Source organism: Schistocerca cancellata, chromosome 5 (assembly GCF_023864275.1).
Source record: "Schistocerca cancellata isolate TAMUIC-IGC-003103 chromosome 5, iqSchCanc2.1, whole genome shotgun sequence".
NCBI lineage: Eukaryota > Metazoa > Arthropoda > Insecta > Orthoptera > Acrididae > Schistocerca > Schistocerca cancellata.
The window spans coordinates 760,613,286-760,634,473 of NC_064630.1; the positions used below are offsets into that span (position 1 = coordinate 760,613,286).

The window sequence follows — 21,188 nt, forward strand, 5'->3', positions numbered from 1 at the left end:
GTGTAAATCCATACTCCGCAAGCCACCTGACGGTGTGTGGCGGAGGGTACCTTGAGTACCTCTATCGGTTCTCCCTTCTATTCCAGTCTCGTATTGTTCGTGGAAAGAAGGATTGTCGGTATGACTCTGTGTGGGCTCTAATCTCTCTGATTTTATCCTCATGGTTTCTTCGCGAGATATACATAGGAGGGAGCAATATACTGCTTGACTCTTCGGTGAAGGTATGTTCTCAAAACTTTGACAAAAGCCCGTACCGAGCTACTGAGCATCTCTCCTGCAGAGTCTTCCACTGGAGTTTATCTATCATCTCCGTAACGCTTTCGCGTCTACTAAATGATCCTGTAACGAAGCGCGCTGCTCTCCGTTGGATCTTCTCTATATCTTCTATCAACCCTATCTGGTACGGATCCCACACTGCTGAGCAGTATTCAAGCAGTGGGCGAACAAGTGTACTGTAACCTACTTCCTTTGTTTTCGGATTGCATTTCCTTAGGATTCTTGCAATTCATGCTGACTTTGTGGGACCCTTTTTAGGTACTTATTGGCTCCTCGTAATTGATGCCTACTCTAACTTTCCTTTCATTGTCCGTTGCACGCCACCTACCACCGCGGCAACCACCAGTGCTCTCACCCGAATTTTTTCTTTGGAAGGCCTCCCCTCTACTCTTGTTACTGATAATAGTCCGCAATTTGCCTCTTCTGAATTTGCGGATTTTTGTGCTCGTCATGGTGTTACGCATGTCACGGCCCCACCGTTCCATCCACAATCCAACGGTGAGGCTGAATGACTGGTTCGCACATTTAAGGCTCAGGTGTGGAAACTTCTGACTTCTTCTGCTGCTGATGATGTGCTTCTCCAGTTTCTGGCGTCTTACCGTTTCACCCCCATGGGCGACCACAGCCTGGCTGAGCTCTTACATGGCCGACAGCCCCGCACGCTACTTCATCTTCTGCGGCCTCCCACCTCACGGCCGCGGGTGCCTTCACTTGGCCGGTTCACCGCCGACGACCTCGTCTGGGTATGGAGATATGGCAGGCGGCCAAAATGGAGCCCGGGCCGCATCTTAAGACACCGTGGCAGATGCCTGTATGAAATCCAGACGGACACGGGTGTTGCAGTGCGTCATTCGGACCAGCTTCGGCCTCGGGTGCCAGCAACGCCTGTTACAAATGCCGCCACACCACCTTTGGCTCTACCTAACACTCGGGATCTGGGCATCTCTCAATACTCACAACACAGCCCTCACCGTCAAAGCGATGCCAGCACCAGAACGGACGCCACCAGGAGACGTGCCCATGCAGGAACCGGAGGACCATCCTCTGCCAGAGCAAATTCCTCTGCCAGAGCAAATCTACTCACCTCCTCCTCCAATGGACGCCGACACATCGCCCATGTCTCCTGTCATATCAACTGGACTTGCCGCAACGGGCAGATTGGTGCATGGGGCCCCAGCAGATTCGACCCCTACGTCTCCTGTCATCTCGACCCGTTATCATCGGGGACACTTCCATCCGTACGGGAAGCCTCCTCCTCGAGACTTTACGGCGAGTCAAACAACGCCTATGAATGTTAGCCATCTCCAGGACACCTCCATCAAGACCAGTGCAACAATTTCAAAGGGGGGAAAAGTGTTGTGACTCGCCGATCATTCAAAGTGCCGTCGCACAATTACGCGCATCCTCTACGTGCGGCGCTGTCTGCCAGCATGCAGCAGCTGCACCACCTAAGCGGCCAGCCGAGCAGTGGCCGCTAGACTGGGACTCAGTGCTCATTCGAATGCTAACGTGTACACATGTCTTACTTGTCAACTTACTCTGTGACTTATATGTGTTGTTGTGTTGTTCTGAAATATTTGTGTTAAACTTGAAGTTCTAACAGCTGTAATCTTAATTTAACTGAAGAACAACTACCTTCTCAAAACTGAAAGAGATCTTGAGGCAAACTGGCATTACAGGTAACATAGTACAGGATATGTCTGCATTCAAGACACTTATTGGGAATTGGAAATTTGCTGTCGGACTAAGAACTTTTGCTTTTCTCATGTGACATCTTAAATGCTACAGATCAAGGAATTGCATGGATAATGCTTATTAATGAAAGTACAATTGTATAAGGTATTTGTACTGGATTGAAGATGTTTTGGTTCAGTTGGAGCAGCGTGTTACCTTAGATGGAGAGTCAACAACACAAAGCAGTAACTCCTGTCATGCCCCAAGGAAGTGTGTCCATTGAGTGCAGGTGACTGTAATGGATATGTATACGGTGTGCTGTCACATCTGTGTGTACGATTATGAGAGGAGGTAGGGCAGAAAACCCGGTACTGGCATGTAGCCTTCTCTTCGAAAATAGCATCAGCATAAAATTGTCCACATCACAAAACACAGAAACATGGTATCCAATGAGTACATCACTGAGTTGCAACTGGTATCTGGCAACTCGTGCAAAAAGCTGGGTATAACGATCAAGTAGATACACTTGTGGGTGAAGCATGTGCAGATGAGGATACTGGGAAAATGTGTTCAGTCTACAGAGGAAATTACTTATAGAACAGTCGTGTGACCCGTGAGATAATTGCTCGAGTGTGTAGGGGTCATACTGAATTGGACTGCTGAGGGAATGTATACATAAAAGACAGCACTGATGTCCAAAAGTTTGTTAGACGTGTAGGAGAGGATCACAAGTTGCTAAAAAAACCTCAGCTGGCAGACACTGGAAAGATAGATGCCAGCTATCCCACAAATGCCTACCTAGAAAGGTTTGAGAACCACTCCTTCATTTAAAACTTCTGGGCTGATAGGCTGTGGTCAATTTATAAAACTCTCCTCTGACGTCATAAGCCTGTCTGACTGCAGGAGACACTCTCCGAGGTAAAGTGATGAACTGCAAAGAGAACTCGATGAAGTACTGATTATATAGGCAATACAGAGGACACTAATTTCCATCAGGTAGCATTGGCTATGAGACTGTCTCTGGTAATGCCAACATACTCGATTGAAAGTAATCGATCGTCATGCTTATGGTGCAGTGCTGAAATCCAAATTTTATCCAGTTTAACACCTTTGTCTTTCCTGTTAAAATTATTATTGTGTTTATCAATCTCTATAGCCTCTCTATACATGCATGCATAATAATGTGAGGTTTTAGATATGATGCTTGTCTTGTTGAATTTTATTTTGTGATCACCTTCCTGGTAAACATTTTCTGCTATGGCCGATTTATCCATGTGACCCAAGTGGCAATTTCTCTTATGTTCAGCAAGACCTGTGTTCACACTTCTCTTTGTGGTACCGATATAAGCCTGTCCACAACTACAAGGAATTTTATACACCCCTGGTGTAGCCAGAGGGTGCCTGCTTCATTTACTGCATTTTTATATTTTCTCCTCTCATCAATTAAATTCAATATCTCTTCTGTTACCCAAGGATTTCTACTTCTTCTACTGTATTTCTTTCCCCCGTTTTCTCTGGTTCTATCAGTTTATCCAGGTCCCATCTCCTTAATTTCCCCCCTTTTTGCAGTTTATTCAGTTTTAATCTACAGTTCATAATCAACAGATTGTGGTCAGAATCCACATCTGCCCCTGTAAATGTCTTACAATTTAAAACCTGGTTCCTAAATCTCTGTATTATCATTATATAATCTATCTGAAACTTTCCAGTGTCTCCAGGCCTCTTCGACATATAAAACTTCCTTTCATGATTCTTAAACCAAGTTCTAGCTATGATTAAGTTATACTCTGTGCGAAATTCTACCAGGTGACTTCCCCTTTCATTCCTTATCCCCATTCCATATTCACCTACTACTTTTCCTTCTGTTCCTTTTCCTACTGTTGAATTCTATTCCCCCATGATTATTAAATTTTCATCTCCCTTCACTATCTGAATAATTTCTTTTATCTCATCATACATTACTTCAATCTCTTTGTCATCTGCGGAGCTAGCTGGCATATGAACTTGTACTACTGTGGTGGGCGTCTTGACTAGAAAAATGCATTCACTGTGCTGTTCATCATAGCTTACCCGCACTCTTATTTTTTTTTATTCATTATTAAACCAACTCGTGCATTACCCCAATTTGATTTTGTATTTGTAACCCTGTATTCACCTGACCAGAAGTGTTATTCCTCCTGCCACCGAACTTCACTAATGCCCACTATATCTAACTTTAACCTATCCATTTGCCTTTTTACATTTTGTAACCTACCTGCCCGATTAAGGGATCTAACATTCCATGCTCCGATCCATAGAACGCCAGTTTTCTTTCTCCCGATAATGACATCCTCCTTAGTCCCTGACCAGAGATCCAAATAGGGGACTATTTTACCTCCAGAATGTTTTACCCAAGAGGACACCATTATCATTGAACCGTACAGTGAAGCTGCATGTCCTCAGGAAATATTATGGCTGTAGTTAGCCCTTGCTTTCAGCCGTTTGCAGTAGCAGTACAGCAATGCCATACTGCTTAGTGTTTCAAGGCCAGATCAGTCAATCATACAGACTGTTGCCCCTGCAACTACTGAAAATCTGCTGCTCCTCTTCAATAACCACACATTTGTCTGGCCTCTCAACAGATACCCCTCCATTGTGGTTGCACATAATGTATCTGTATCGTTGAGGCATACAAGCATCCCCACCAGCGGCAAGGTCCATGGTTCATAGGAGCAAAATGGGAAGAAATCCTGGTATGCAGTATAACATGCTCTGCTGTGCATTTTTATGTCTGCACCTACATATGTACTCTGCAAGCCCACATAGGGTGTGTGACAGAGGGTACCCTGTACCACTGCTAATCATTTCCTTTCCTGTTCCACTTGCAAGGAGAGCGAGAAAAATTACTGTCTATATGCCGCTCTATGAGACCTAATTTCTCATATCTTATCTTCATCTAGGCTTCTGCTGTCAGCTTCAAATGCTGGTTCTCAAAATTTTTTCAGTAGTTTTTCCTTGCAATGAATGTCATCTTCCCTCTGAGGATTCCCATCTGAGCTCTCAAAGTATCTCCATTAACACTTGCGTGTTGATTTAGCTTACCGGTAACAGTCCAAGCAGCCCACCTCTGAATTGCTTCTGTGTCTTCCTTTAAGCCTACATGATGCGAATCCAAAACTATGAAGCAGTACTTATGAATACATCACACTGGCATCCTATATGCAGTCTCCTTTACAAGTGAACCACACTTTCCTAAAATTCTCCCAATAAAACGAATTCTACCGTTTGCTTTCCCTACCAAAATCCTTTGCAGTGACTTGTAGAATATGGATGGAAATGTGGATAGCATGTTTCCTTATTTGGACATAACAATATATAAAAAATAGAAAAAAATTTTATTATTAAAAAATAATTGGTTTTCAAACCTACCGTGGTCATCTTAATTACTCTTTGATATGCAAGAAAAATTGTTAGTGTCTAAAAGCCTTAGTTCTGTTATAATGACTACCTTTCAGAGTCAATGTGATGGTGTATTTTCCATGGAGGAGCATAATCTAAGCACCAGATTGGAATGTGATCCACTCTGTGATGATGGAAGTAATACTTCTGATGAGCTGCTTCATGGTTCTGAAGGTTCAGTGAAGCCAGATGCCAGCAGATTAGAAGGCCCTGAGATTACAGCGTAAGTAATGATACATCAATGCTACTGACTTCCAAAAATCATTTGATTTGGTACTACACCAACATTTATTAACAAAATAATATTCATGTTATGGTGTACTGTAGCAAATCTAGATTACCTTATGAGGAGGTCCAACAGATACTACAACACACACACAAATTATTGGTAATTTACTAGAACTTGAGCTTGGTGAATGCTTAACTTTGGAAGCAATTGCTGCCCTCACAGTTGACATGTATGTGATACAGTCACTGACACTTCAGAGTACAATTGTCTATACTTGATATAAACTTCTGAATAAATGTTCTATTAGCACACATCATAATGAGACAGAGTATAACGTTGGCTGATGACAGCTCCTTGTCTGCATCCTGGTATCCACCTTGCTAGTGACTGGGAACGCTGGCCAAAGAACTGGTTACAGAGTGTACACTCAAATACCATGATGCAGACACTGTTGTTGGGCTGTCTGTAAGTGGAACTCCAGGGACATCATTCTGGCATACCAGGAGTAGCACATTCATGGATATCAACTCTGGCAACAGGTGGACGGGCAGTGATGTCAGCTATGGCGGTGACGGTGGCAGTGCAAGGTTAGTCCCCGGTACCGCTCTTGATGGCACTGACTGTGACAGGTGTAGAGGCATAGATGACTGCTGCTGTGCACCCAAGTGGCATGCTGAATCTTTGGGCAAAGATTCTGTGTCAGGATCGCTGTCATAAGAGCACTGTAGCTGGTTCTGATGATGCAGGTGTAGCCCAGAGGATCCTTCTACAATGTAAGAAGGGCACTGTGATGGCATTGTGCTCTCAACATTGTTTCTTGTCAAAAACTTTAAAGAATGCTGCATCCTGGCTGAAACTTTGTTGGACCTGGCAGAACAAATTGTATCTGCGGCAGCTGCAGAAGATGCAATGGGGTTCGGTGACAACAACCTCATAATAATTCTACTGGTGACTTCCCATCATGTGGCAAGGAGCATTAGGAGGAAATGAAAATCCTTAAGGCTTGATCCTGTGTACAGTGGGAACAGAGTTTCTCCATGTGACTTTTGAACATTCAAATGAACCATTCAGCATCACTGTTAGGCTAATGGTGGAAAGGAGCAGTAGTTTCTTGGTGTATGCCATTTAAAGCACACGACTGTTGAAAATGGCTGACATGAATTGTTGTCCTTTGTCCAAGACAAGGACCTCAGGAAAACCAAAGAGACAAAAATTTGAAGTCAAAGGTGATACAGTACTAGTAGTAGTGGTGGATGTCACGGGGAATTCGGAATGTAATATACTGTATGCATCAACCACCAACAAGCATCGTTGTTTTCCAGAATAGACCCACAAAATCTATGTGTACCCATTGCTGAGGTCTGGACAGATATGACCACTCAGAAAAGCATTGTAGGGGATTGGATGATGCTCTGCACAAACATTGAAACGAGTGATCATTTGCTGAATCTGGGTGTCCATGTCCTGACAGTTAGGCAGGTTACTATGCCACAGTGACCTTGGTGCAACAAAGACAAAACTTCCCATTGGAGGAAATGAGGAATCACAACCCATGTTGTATGCTGGAGAACACCTGACTGTGCAGATAGTGCATGATGGTGTGAAAAGTAGTAATGCGCCACCTCATGGGGAATTTCTTTCAAACTACCTGTGGCACACATGTTGCAAAACTACCTGAAGAGCTGGGTCAGAAGCATTTACTCCAGCAATGCACCAGAACTCAAGAGGAAAATTTTGAAGAATTTCAAAATCCTGAGTATTGAATTGATAACATGATTACTCAGAAACTGTGTTGGTATTGACCAGTAACCGAGACAAGAAGTTAGCCTTCAGATATTGTGAAGTGGGCCTATACAACAACTCATGTTGATAATTAGTTAATAATAGAGCCAAACATAGCAATTTTTGCACTGTCCATGCTGCTGCAGGCATGTAATGATTGAACAAAGCTGCTAAAGGCTGATGACCTGCAATCAAATGGAACTTTAGACTGTAAATATAATGGTGGGATACCATATATAATGGGAAGTGCCTCTTTTTCAAGTTAACTATAAATGCACTGCACAAAAGCAGTAGGCCAAATAGATGAACCAATTCTATGGGGATGCATAACTCTAACCCCATAAGGAGATTCATCCACAGCCAACACAGCGGGATTAGCTGGATCAAAATGAATCAGATGATGATGATTTAACAATGTATCCACAACGAATAAAATGCATCGTGCCATTCTTGGGACCACACAAAGGGAATAAATTTCTGACACAGCCAGTCAGCCAAGCAGCAATTTGTGCAGCATTTGCAATAAACTTAATGTAATATGTGAGCTTCCCCATGACAGCCTGGAGCTCCTTATGTTACTTGGCACTGGCAGATGTGTCATCAAGTGTGAATATGCTGTGCATTTATTACCTGTCCTGAATATTCGTGCTTCCTTATGGAAGAAGGACCAATTTTGCGTGTATCACTTTGTTTTCCACGTCTGCATCATCGTGATGGGTGTGAGGGCTGTCTACCCCCACACTGGGTCTCAGTCAAATTGTTATCGGCATATCTCTTCTTAGTCTAACACATCTTTTCTTTTAACATTATGACTTTCTTACGTCTTCCCTTTTGTTGCATTTACTAATTTTCTCCATTTGATTATTAGGCTTAGTCCAGTTTCTCGTAATGGTCCTCTCGTCTTATACTTGGTTGCTGTGGCAACACATATCTTCTTATGTTGTTTTCATCTCAAAATTCCTCTCCTCTTCTGTCCTGTCACAGTCACCAAGTTCTAACAGTTTGGACAACTTAAAGTGGTGAAGTATGTGTGTAAACTTGCAATTCTTTAACGATACGATTTACCTGAGATTGTCAACTGACTTTCCTTGCTGGTTAGTTTACTGCTGCAGTCTTCTTTTCTCTTCTTCTCCAAAATATATTTGCTAGGAACAGGAATTTCTCAAGACTCTTTCTAATTAAATAAAAATAAGCAGACCTACACAGTTTCTTTCCCTTCACTTAATGACATATCTTTTACAAATCTCGTTCTCCACATAAACAAAGACTGTCAAGTAAGTCTCCTCGCATATCCAAAGGTTTGAAACAAAGTTCATTTACACATAAGAGAAAGTTGGCTTAAAAACCAAGTCCATTCTCATCCTGAATCTGAATACATGTCTTAACCTCTCCAAGTCCAAGATGAGCATCAGTTAACAATATTTTAACTGTTCTTTTTTTTCCACTACAGTAGTCAAAGTTATAAAACAGCACAGAATACATAAACACTCCTTGTTCTTTCACTACGGCTTCCATGGCGCAACCGGCAGACACTGGTCGGAGCCGTTCAATCGCTGCATCTACAGTCGTCTCATGATAAACTTCAAACCTACACACACAGACAGGTGATGCACAGTAAATAGTATTCCTTTCTCCCACTCACAACTAAAGTATTGGGTGTTCAAGATGGTGGAAGGCTGAGGGGTTCTAGAATTTACACAGAAATTCTCGAAGCACTACAATATGTTTTATTCTTAGAAGCATCTCTCATTGTGTTGAACTGAAGCTGAGATTCTCAGATTGTTTTAGGTATTTTCACTTTTGTTTTCTTATGGAAGTTTCTTTTGGGATAATGTTTACTAAGCAGATGTGAGTAATAAGTATTTTGTGCAAAGTGTGTGACCGCACATCTTACAGAAGCATTAGTAAGGTTCTTGGAATTATTACATTCAATTTCCCATGCATGTACTCTGTAATGGTTCTTGTCAGTGAGAAAAAGTCAGTTCCAGTTATACTGTGAGGTACATAATCGCAATACAAGATACAAAAATAATTTGCCTGAAAACTTACCCTCCTTGACTAGTGTTCAGGGACTAGGTGGCAGCAGGACAAAGTTGTCAGTTGCCATGTCAGGGGGCTCGGGGGAGATAAGGGGGGGGGGGGGGGAGGAGGAACAGGGAGCAGAAAAGGAGAGGGGTGGAGAAAGGGAAATGATTGGTGGTTGCATTGACAGAGAATGGCACACAATGAGGGTAAGGGGACATGAATTGGGAGTGTTCAGTAGGAGGTGATAGAACAGAGGGAATGGAACTGTTCAGTGGAGGGTGAACGGACTGGAACTGTTCAGTGGAGGGTGAATGGACAGTAGGTTACCACAGGTTGAGGCCAGGATAATTTTGGAAAAGAGAATGTGTTGAAGATAGCTCCCATCTGTGTTGTTCAGAAAGGTTGGTGTCAGATGGAAGGATCCAGATAGCCAGGGTTGGGAAGCAGCCATTGAAATCAAGCACATTATGCTCAGCTGTGTTGTGCCACAGGATGGTCCACTTTGCTCTTGGCTACAGGTCAGTGCTGGTCATTCACCCTCATGGGTAACTGGTGGATAGCTGCCCAGTCCACCGAACCAGACTTCATATCCCAGTCTTGTCACAGTCTTACCCTACCCAGTCTTACCCTACCCTTTCTGAGGACGTGCCACTTGTGAAAGCAACCATGTCATACAGCTCCTCTGCTGCAATCATTCCACAGCTTTTTAGAATGCACACACAAAGAAAGTAGGTTATCTGTGCATGGGCCCCAGCACAAGGCAGTTTCACTGAGCCCAGAAAATGCACACTCGTTATCTAATGATGCAGCACACAGTGGCAGTCAAGTGGCAGTGTCAACTGGCATGGTCTAATTGGTGAGGCTTCTTTCAATGAGAAAAGGTTAACAATTCAGACAAAAATAAATCTCCAATTATTTTGAAATTTTGGCAGAATCCTGTAACCCATCATATCTGTAACAAAGACCAACTGGCACGGATTTTCTCCCTGTTCTTCATCTAAGAAATATGAAAATAATTTGCAGCAGATAGTGTACCATATTGTGTTCTTACCCCCATTCTGAGTGAAGTGGTGAACTTCTCCACCTTAATTACCTTTTTGTTGTGACTCGCCGATCATTCAAAGCGCCGCCGCGCAATTACGCGCGTCCTCTAAGTGCGGCGCTGTCTGCCAGCCATGCAGCAGCTGCACCACCTAAGCGGCCAGCCGAGCAGCGGCCGCTAGACTGGGACTCAGTGCTCATTCAAATGCTAACGTGTGCACATGTCTTCCTTGTCAACTTACTCTGTGACTTATATGTGTTGTGTCGTTCTGAAATATATGTGTTAAACTTGACGTTATAACACTTTTGATGTGTTAAAGAGATTATACATATTTATAATCTGTTTTAACTTCAATGAGTAGTCTCAAGCAGTTCACAAAGTAATGAGTACCATGTTTCATAACCTTATTATCCACAGATAATTGAACAATGCTGCACTTTTGTTCCAGAATGGAACTGACCCAATAAAAGTCTTTCATTATTTTGAGGCATGAACACACTGACAACTTGCATAATCGTGACAACTATTTGCCAGAATCAATAACACTTATCAATTAAAAGATATTTGTAGTAAGAAGTTTCATGCACTCACTCAGTAGAGGGACAGGAATGGAAAGACACTACAGTATCTGCTGTAATTTTTCATATGCCAAAGGTAACAGAAGTACAGGAATAAAATCCTTTGATAAGTTTCAGTCCCAGCTGCTCATTGTTGAAGATACACTAGGTTACAGGATTCCCCTGGAATTAGATCAGAACTGGCATTTTATTTTCATGTTGCTTGTTAAACTGTTTTCCAGAGACAAGTTTTGAGTAATGCACACAGTACAGCCATGAAATGAGGAATGTCCTACCCATTATCATTTTCATCCCTCCCACAGTGGTATTCCACTACCCACTGAACATACACAATATCCTCATGCACTGTGTGATTGAAAGTATCTAGAAACCACCCAAAACATACATTTTTCATATTAGGTGCATTGTGCAGCCACCTACTGCCAGAAACTTCATATCAGTGACCTCAGTAGTCATTAGACATCATGAGAGAGCAGAATGGGGCACTCCGCAGAACTCACGGACTTTGAACATGATCAGGTGATTGTGTCATACGTCTGTACATGAGCTTTCTACACTCCTAAACATCACCAAGTCCACTGTTTCTGATGTGATAGTGAAGTGGAAACATGATGCGTCACATACAGCACAAAAGCGTACAGGCCAACCTCGTCTGTTGACTGACAGAGGTCTCCAACAGTTGAAGAGTTGTAATGTGTAATAGGCAGACATCTATCCAGACCATCACACAGGAATTCCAAACTGCATCAGGATCCACTGCAAGTACTATGACAGTTAGGTGGGAGCTGATAAAACTTGGATGTCATGGTTAAGCAGCTGCTCATAAGCCACACATCATGCCGGTAAATGCCCAACGATGCCTTGCTTGGTGTCAGGAGTGTAAACATTGGATGATTGAACAGTGGAAAAACTTTGTGTGGAGTGACGAATCGTGGTACACAATGTGGTGATCTGACGGCAGAGTGTGGGTATGGTGAATGCCAGGTGAACATCATCTGCCAGAGTGTGTAGTGCCAACAGTAAAATTCGGAGGCAGTGGTGTTATGGTATGGTCATGTTTTCATGGTGGGGACTTGCACCCCTTGTTGTTTTGCATGGCACTATCGCAGCACAGACCTACATTGATGTTTTAAGAATCTTCTTGCTTCCCACTGTTGAAGAGCAATGTGGGGAAGGCGACTGCATCTTTCAACATGATTGAGCACCTGCTCATAATGCATGGCCTGTGGCAGAGTGGTTACCCAACTATAACATCCCTGTAATGGACTGGCTTGCCCCTGAATCCTGTAGAACACCTTTGCGATGTTTTGGAATGCCGACTTTGGGCCAGGCCTCACCGACCGACATAAACACCTCTCCTCAGTGCAGAGCACATGATTGAACGTATGCCTGTGAGAGTGGAAGCTGTCCCCATGCTAATGGTTGGCCAACACCGTACTGAATCCCAGCATTAGCGATGAAGGGTGCCATGAACTTATAAGTCATTTTCAGCCAGGTGTCCAGATACTTTTGATCACATAGTGTACATCCATACTCCACCCCTGCTCCCAGCACCATACCTCATAGCTCATATACCTGCAGTAGACCTAAATGCAAGATGTGTCCCATACATCCTACCACCACCACATACTCCTGTCTGATCACAAGCATTATCTATCCTATCAGAGGCAGGGCTGCCTGTGAAACTGGTCATGTGATCAGCAACCTAAGGTGTAACCATAGTGCTGCATTCTACATGGGCATGTCAACCAACAAGCTGTCTGTCTGCATGAATGGCCACTGACACTCTGTGGAAAAGAAACAGCTGGACCACCCAGTTGCTGAGCACACTGGCCAGCACAACATTCTTCATTTTAATGACTGCTTCGTAGCCTGTGCCATTTGGATCCATCTTACCAACACCAACTTTTCTGAACTGCAGGTGGGAACTCCCCTGCAATGTATCCTACATTCCCATGCCCCTCCTGGCCTCAACCTTTGTTAGTCATTGCCCTACTCCCACCTTCCTGCTTCCCTGTTCCTGCTCCAGCACTATGCAGCCCTCTATTCCACCATCGCACCCACTCTTTACTTTTCTTCTTTTCCACTTCACCCCCTCTCCCACCCCCTTCCACTGTCTAACCTGGCGACAGCACCTAGCTGCCCTACCATCTCTCCACCTCATCCCTGTATGCTCCCACAAGCATCACTTTACCGTCCACCACTCCTATCCTGCTATCCCTCCCTCTCCCAGCCCCAGCCTCCTCCTTACCCCCATAACCCAAGTTGCTTCTCCCATAATGTGTAGTTGCTCACAGGCTGGCCTTGGCAGCCAGAGACTATGGTCATGTGTATGAGTTGTGTTTGCATGAGGGGTGTGTGTGTGTGTGTGTGTGTGTGTGTGTGTGTGTGTGTGTGTCTTGTCTAATATTCATGAAGGGCTTTTTGGCCAAAAGCTTACAAGTTTGACAGTCTTTTTGTTGTGTCTGTGTGTGACAATTGACAGTATTATGAAAAGGATAGATAACTGCTTAAAATATAGTGGAGATGTTGAGTCACAAACAGGCACAACAAAAAGGCTACTGAACATGTAAATTTTTGGCAGGAGGCCTTCTTCAGAAATAGACAACATACACACATATATTCATGCAAAGGCAGCTCAAACACATATCACCACTGTCTCTGGCTACCATAGCCAGACTGCGACCAACTGCACATGATAGGTGAAGCAGTCTGGGTGGTGGGGATAAGGTGGAGGCTGGGGTGGGGAGGGGGAGCAAGAGCAGGGTATGGATGGTGCACAGTAAAGTGCTGTTTGTGCGAGTGTGCTGGGATGAGATGGAGAGAGGGTAGGGCAGTTAGGTGCAGTCAGGAGGTTAGATGGCTTGCAGCTAAACCGCAGTCACTGTGCTTTATTCTACATGGGCGTGACAACCAACAAGCTGTCTGCCCACCAAGAAACAATTATAATGACTGCTTCACAGCCTGTGCCGTTCAGATCCTTTCCACCAACACCAATTTTTCTTAATTTCACAGGTAGGAACTCTCTCTGCAATATATCCTATGTTCCCATAATGCTCCTCCTGACCTCAGCCTTCGTTACTCATTGTCCTTTAACCACCTGTCCTCTTCCCTGTTCCCCCTCCACAGCCCAGCCTTCTATTCCACAAGCACACCCACAGTCTTTTTACTTCCCCCCTCTTCTGCACCCCCCCCCCCCCCCCCCAAGCCATGTAACCTCCCAACTCCACCTAGCTGCTGCATCCTCTCTCCACCTCATTCCTGTGTGCTCCTACAAACAGCACTTTACTGTCCCCCACCCATACCCTGCTCTCCATCCCCCTCCTGCCACAGCCTCATTACACCTACCACCTAGAGTGCTTTCCCATCATGCACAGTTGCTTGCATTCTGGCCCTGGCAGCCAGAGACAGTGGCCATATGTGTGTGAGCTGCATTAGCATGAATATGTGTGTGTATGTTGTGTATTTCAGAAGAAGGCCTTCCTGCCGAAAGCTTACCTGTTTAGTACTCTTTTGTTGTGCTTGTCTGTCACTCTACATCTCCGCTATATGGTAAATAGCACTCTACCCTTTTCACAATAGTGTCATTATTCCATCCTCACTTTTCATAATATCATCATTATTTCATCCTGGATTTTCCATTGTTAATGTGGTACATTTATCTAGGTGACATGTGAAATTTTTCTCCTTTTGCCAAAACACAGTATAAATTCCACAAACTCACCTTGTAGTAGCTATTGTTACAGAATCTTGAAACAGTGTGTCTTATTAAACAAGCAATAGGCAAACAGAGAGGTCAGTATCTTACGCAAAATATCATTATGTGGGTTTACAGTAACATAATAGAAGAAATTTTGTGTTCATTTTCATACTAACAAATTCTCTTAGTGCTTGCTATCAGACTTTTTAAAAATTATGGTTCTGGATTGAAAAAATAAATAAATAAAAATATAGCTTTGGCTATGTCAATGTAGATAAGAAATTTCCGAATGTTAACCACATGGTAAAATACTCTTCACTTTGGATGCTATCATTTGCCAAAATCTTATTTTGATATTTCAAATGGTTTAGGAGATAGGAGGTGTGTTGTGAATATTTCATTCTCATGCACCTCCAATTGTAAGTGAACACTGTGCATGAAATCCATTTTCTTGTGATTGGAAACAGATGAGACCTCCTCCCAAGTTTAAAGAAAAGTTCAATATGTTGGTGAAATTTCCTATGCAGCAACAGACGGTGTAATATACACCAAACACAAATTCATAACAACCCCTATTTTTCACTACAGACATTTCAAATTTTGTGCAGTATCTTACTTAAATGCGAATATCACAATAAGTATGACCTTCATATGAAGCTATACATAACGTAAAAATAATTTTTTCTGCAAAATTGTGTGAAAAAGAAAACAGAGCTCACATAGTACATGTGACATTCTGCTTGTAATGGGACAGGTGCACCTTGACTGACAGGCTAACCAGCATTTTCTGTGTGCACCCTTAGGCGCATATAGCTGCATTAGATAGAGCAGCGAGTTGGCGTGCAGACTACTGGATTTCCTTCTGTTCTTGTGCTTATATTTGCATGAATACCAACCAGATATTCACCAGGATGAATGACCACTGCTGGACTGTGGCCAAAAGAAAGGTGGACCACCCTATGTTGCACAACAAGCAGCTGAAAATAACATGCTTGTTTTCAATGGCTACTTCTAAACCCTGGGCACCTGGGTCCTCTCCTCCACTACCAGCTTTTCTGAACAGAACAGATGGGAGTCATCCTTACAACACATTCTCCACTTTCGAAATTTATCCTAGGCTCAACCTGTGGAACCCACTGTCCCCACACCCTGCATTCAACAGTTTTCCCCTCCTCTATCCTATCACTTCACCCTCATTGTGCACTGCTCTCTGCCAATGCACCCACCAGTCTCTTCCCCTTCTCTGATCCTCTGCTCTTCCCATCCCCACCTTTCCCTCCCCCCACAGCCTCCCGACACTGTCCCTGGCAGACTTGTCTTGTCTTGTCCCTGCACGCTCTCCCAGACAGTGCTCTTCTCTCTCCCCACCAGTATCCTGCTACCCTATCCATTCCCTGCCCCACTCCGGATTTCTGCTCTTGTTCAGTGTGGTAGTTGCGGTCTTGCCAGAAGGACTGAGAAGAAGGCTTTGGCCAAAAGCTCAGTTTCTAGCAGTCTATTCGTTGTGCCTGTCTACAATTCAAGATGTCATTTTAAGGTGAGCAGCAATCTGTCCTATAGCTTTCACAATATTGTTGATATTCTGACCTGGACTTTTCCATTGTCTGATTTTGCCTAATGGAAATTTTGTTTTACTAAGATGGAGTAGTTGTCCGCACTTGTCACACCTACTTTACTTTTAGGTGGGAAACTTTATAGTTCATATTTGAGTTGCTATAGTGTTGTAGGGTTATATTTGTGCTGTTAAAAGTAGTTTTGCAGTTTCTTATAAATGAGTTCCTAGTAGTAGTTGAATTCTGGTATATTTGTGACAGCTACGTAATTTCCAAGCAAAAACAGGACATTAATAGTTTCTTGACCTTCCATTGCTTAATTTGTGGGGTAGACAGATGATAAGTTGAGTGCCTCATTGGAATTATGTCTGTTAGTCCAGTTTTATATTCCCCACACCTTACAAGTGCTAGATGGTTAGTAAGAACATGGTTCACATGACTCAAGCCATAAGAAGATGACAACTGAGTACCACTGGCTGTAACTGCCAAATGCACACCCAAGTGACCTTCCTTGCACCAATTCAGGACAAATCTTACATGACTGAGAAAATTTGCCCCCAAGATTAGGGAAACTGACAGCCCATGTACAACCTTGACCTTAAATGGCCATGTGAACTTTATTTTCACAATTTAACAACTAGATCACCCAGAAAATGCATTAACTAGAAATGGTCATCTTACACAGTTCACCTCCCCTGAATAATGCCACAAATTTGCAAATATCCTTACGCAACATACAAAAAAACTGACAGATTAAGATAACAGAACAGCCCAGATTGAGTACATATGAAATGAATGAGAGAATTGGGTGCCTCAAAGATCTTATAGTGCCATGGCATTTGTTTTCTCCACCGTTATACTGTGTCATCTCTACAGTCCCTGCCTAAATGTCTGTAATGGTAACAGTTGTGTTCCCTATCTGGAGGTCTCGATCTTTCCCCCTGCACTAATGCCGAGCCACTTCTTTCTTTTCATTTCCTGTCAGATTCTCGTACGACTTCAGCTTGCAAAATCAACTGCTCTAGTTTCACAAAATTCCCTGGGCAAGTTTTAAACATTATTAAGTCCTATCAGTCTGTACATTCTTTCCAATAGGCTCTTGACAATTTCTTCTTGTGTGAAAGAAAAGGAAAAGCAACCAGCACCATTTTTAATTCTATTACAGTTGCATCCTGAAGTATAATTTTTCTTCAAATTCATATCGGGCGCTATTATTAGACAGAGGTTTGTCACAAATTATCTCATGAATTTGAGCAAAGAGCAGTCTTTTCTTCATTGCGTTTTGTAGCATCTGCTCTAAACAGCCAAAAGCAGCTGAGACTTACAATTGATAACTGTGGAAATTACTTAATGCACACATCTTTCCCTCATCTTGTAACTTGAGAAGCAAATGTAGTGTATGTTCAATGTCTCTGCTACTCCTAACTGACAAGACACTTTGTGTTCGTGTAAAAAGCCTACTGATAGGGTAGGCAACTCAGTAAATATTTCATACTGATTCTCAAGGAAACCAGAAACCATTGTTTCACTATATTCTAGCTCACTGCTGAGAGAATTTTTGTTGTCCATAATATGTTCTGTTATCCTATTCGAAAGTATCTGGTTAAGGTCCAGTAAATGCTTCTGTTGGTCATGTAATAAGGTTATGGCTGTCCAAAATTCCTCTAACCTCTCTAAACATCTCTATCCACACTCTGGAAACCACGATGAAGTGCATGGCAGAGGGTAATCCCACTGTACCAGTTATTAGGTTTTCTTCTGGTTTGATTCAAGTATGGACCATGGTCAGAATGCCTCTGTGCAATGTAGTAATTATTATAATCTTATTTTCTTCAATATCCCTTGTTAGTCCTGTTTGGTATGGGTCCCACACCATTTGCAATATACTAGAACCAGTTGCCAGTTGCCTCAGTGATTTGTAAGCAATCTCCTTTGTGGACTCATTGCACTTCCCAAGTCTGCTGCCTGCTTTACCCATCATGGAGCCTAATGAGACATTCCATTTCATATTCCTACAAGGCGTTACTCCCAGGAGTTTGTAAGAGTTGGCCAATTCCGATAGTGGCTGATTGATATTTTAGTCATAGGATACAACATTTTTTTTCATTTTGTGAAGTGCACAATTTTATATTTATGAACATTTAAACCAATCTTTCCACCACTTTGAAATCTTATCAAAGATCTGATTGAACACATGCAGCTTCTTTCAGACAGTACATCATTATATATATCTACATCATTCGCAAACAGTTGAGGTTTCTATGAGTATTGTTTGTAAGCTCATTAAAATACAATGTGAACAGCAAGAGTCCCAGCACACTTCTCTGGGTACACTTGAAGTTACTTCTACATCTGACAATGACTTTCCATAACATGCTGCATCCTCCCTACCAAAAAATCCACAAATTTCACTTGATAACCCATACCTTTGACAATAAGCATGGGGGTGGTACTGAGTCAAATGCTGTTTTGGAAGTCAAGAAATCTGCATTTACCTTCCTGCCTCAATCCAAAGCTTTCAGTAAATTTCTGTCTCTGTCTCATTCACTAGGGACTGGTCACTGACTTTGGTGCCACTGACAGCCTTACATATGACCGAAATTTCTTTGGGTTTTGTGAAAGTTCCTTTGACAATATTCTGCTACAATAGTCATTGAAGGAAACACGAATTGCTCTCTTGACAGCCAAATGGGTTTCATTCAGTGTATCTGTATCTATAGCCTACACTTTGTTTCACACCTGTTATGCAGTACCCTCTGTTTCTTTGGAAGTTTCTTTGAGGTGACTGTACACCATGGAGGTTCTCTCCTACTATGAACTGTTCTATCTTTTAAACTATTCTTTTAAGCTTGAACCATAGTTCCTCTACATGCTCCTGCCCTGTGCAGAGTGTTTCAAGCTCCTTGTTGAGGTAGGACATTACTGATTTTTTTTTATCTTTGTTACTGAATATATATCTCTTTCTGCTCATTTTAGTTGTCTTTTGTACTTTGGTAATCATTATTGCCACAGTCATGTCATGGTCACTGATATACAGACGTCCTCAAAGAGGTCAGGTCTGTTTGTTGCCATTAGATCCAATGCATTTCCATCATGAGTGGGGTTCCTAACTACTTATTCTAGGTAGTTTTCAGAGAAGTCATTTAATAATATTTCACAGGATGTCTTATCATGCCCACCATTAACAAAACTTTTAATTTCCCCAAGTCTCCACTGATAATTACAGTCTGACTGGGGAACTTATGTACATGTGAACCGAGATTTTGTGTAAAGCTTTTGGTTACATCAGGAGATTAATCTGATCGGTGATAGAAGTATGTAATTATCATTTTATGCTCACATCTGTTACTGACTCTTTCCCAAACAATGGCACATGCAACTTCAACTACTATCACAGTGGGTTTGAGTTTCTTGTCTACTGGAACAAATACACCACCTCTGTTTCCCATTTCCATTCGATATATACTGCAATTTCCCCCCAAAATGTCACTGCTATCAGTTCCAGCTCTAAACCAGCTTTCTGTGCCTAGTATTATGTGGGCTTCAGTGCTTTTCATGAGCACTTCAAACTCTGGCCCTTTGTTGTAAATGCTTTGGCTATTGATCATTAGGATTTTGATACTCTCACCTGTATGAGGCATTTCATTTGATTTGCCTTGACACTTCTGGCTTTCCTACAGTTATCATTATCTGGATTAGATGGAGAGTTGCCTACTCTAAAGAACCTTGTGTGCACCCTACACACCTGAGTAGCAGCCTCTCACGTGTAATGAACACCTGACACTATTAGGAGGGCCCTACAGTTCTAAACCCTATGGTGCAAGTCCAGGAAGTTGCAGCCTAGCTTATCACAGAACCTTCGAAGTCTCTGGTTCAGTACCTCCACTCAACTCAGAACCAAAGGGCCATGATCAATTCTGGGACAATGCTGCAAACTGTGAGCTTGATTGAAACTCCATGCAAAAGGCTGGTCTTCTCAGTCTTCTCTGCCAGTCACTGGAATGATTCAAGTAGGACCTTGGAACCCAGACGACAAGCATCATTAGTTCCATCATGCACCACAATCTGCAGTTGGTTGCACCATGTTCCCTCGATGGCTGCTGGAATAGTCTCTTCAGCATGTTGAATGAGGCCCCAGGCATATGCACTGAGTGCACTTAGTGTCCTTTCCTGTCCCTTCCTACCATTTCCATAAGGTTTACTGTCATTCACCATACGTTTGAACTGCCGACCATTAGTGTACCCCTACCCTTTTGCATTTACTGGACACTCTTGATGCTGCACAAATTACCTCATCTGTTCATGTAGTGAAGGACTGTACTGATCTGTGAATGTCATCATTCACTGATTTCTAACACAGCAGTTACAGAGTCTAACTCTGTTAAGGCCAACTATATGTTGGAGATAGCGACATTTACTTCTGCCAGTGGCAGGTGTGGTAGTGCCATGGTGCAGTCGACTTCCTCGTGCAATCACTGTGCCAGCCCAGATGTACTTTCCCTGAAATCAGTGTTACAGATTTCTAATTTATAGTGTAAGTCATCTTTCCTTAGGTCCATTAGCTAGTCACCTCCCTTCAGGTTATACTGAAATGGAAGTCACAACAGAGTGATATTTGTCAAGAAAAAATTGTGTTATCCTAAAATTTTTAGTTGATTAATATCCTAAAAAATTAACGTTATTGTTTTATCATTCACACAGCTGACCACGTAATAACCATGCTCTTGTACCAAAATGTAATGGAACAGGAAACTTGTAAAGTGGTTAAGCTAAGTCGAGTTGTGAGTAAACATTACTCTTAAATATATTTTATTCCATGCCAATAATTTTCGTGCACCAAAAAGGAACACCAATGATTTTATGGTTGAGTGCTGAAGCTTCACATGCCAAA

General features: G+C 42.6%; 1 protein-coding gene across 4 annotated transcripts in view; it reads left to right on the forward strand.

The window, feature by feature from the left end:
- The window catches only part of LOC126188299 (uncharacterized), a 192,857-nt gene that overhangs the window by 86,582 nt on the left and 85,087 nt on the right, over positions 1–21,188 (forward strand). For all 4 annotated transcript variants that reach the window (XM_049929888.1, XM_049929889.1, XM_049929886.1 and 1 more), the window contains exon 4: positions 5,445–5,611. In XM_049929888.1, the coding sequence (XP_049785845.1) occupies positions 5,445–5,611 (167 nt within the window). The remainder of the gene's footprint in view (positions 1–5,444; positions 5,612–21,188) is intronic.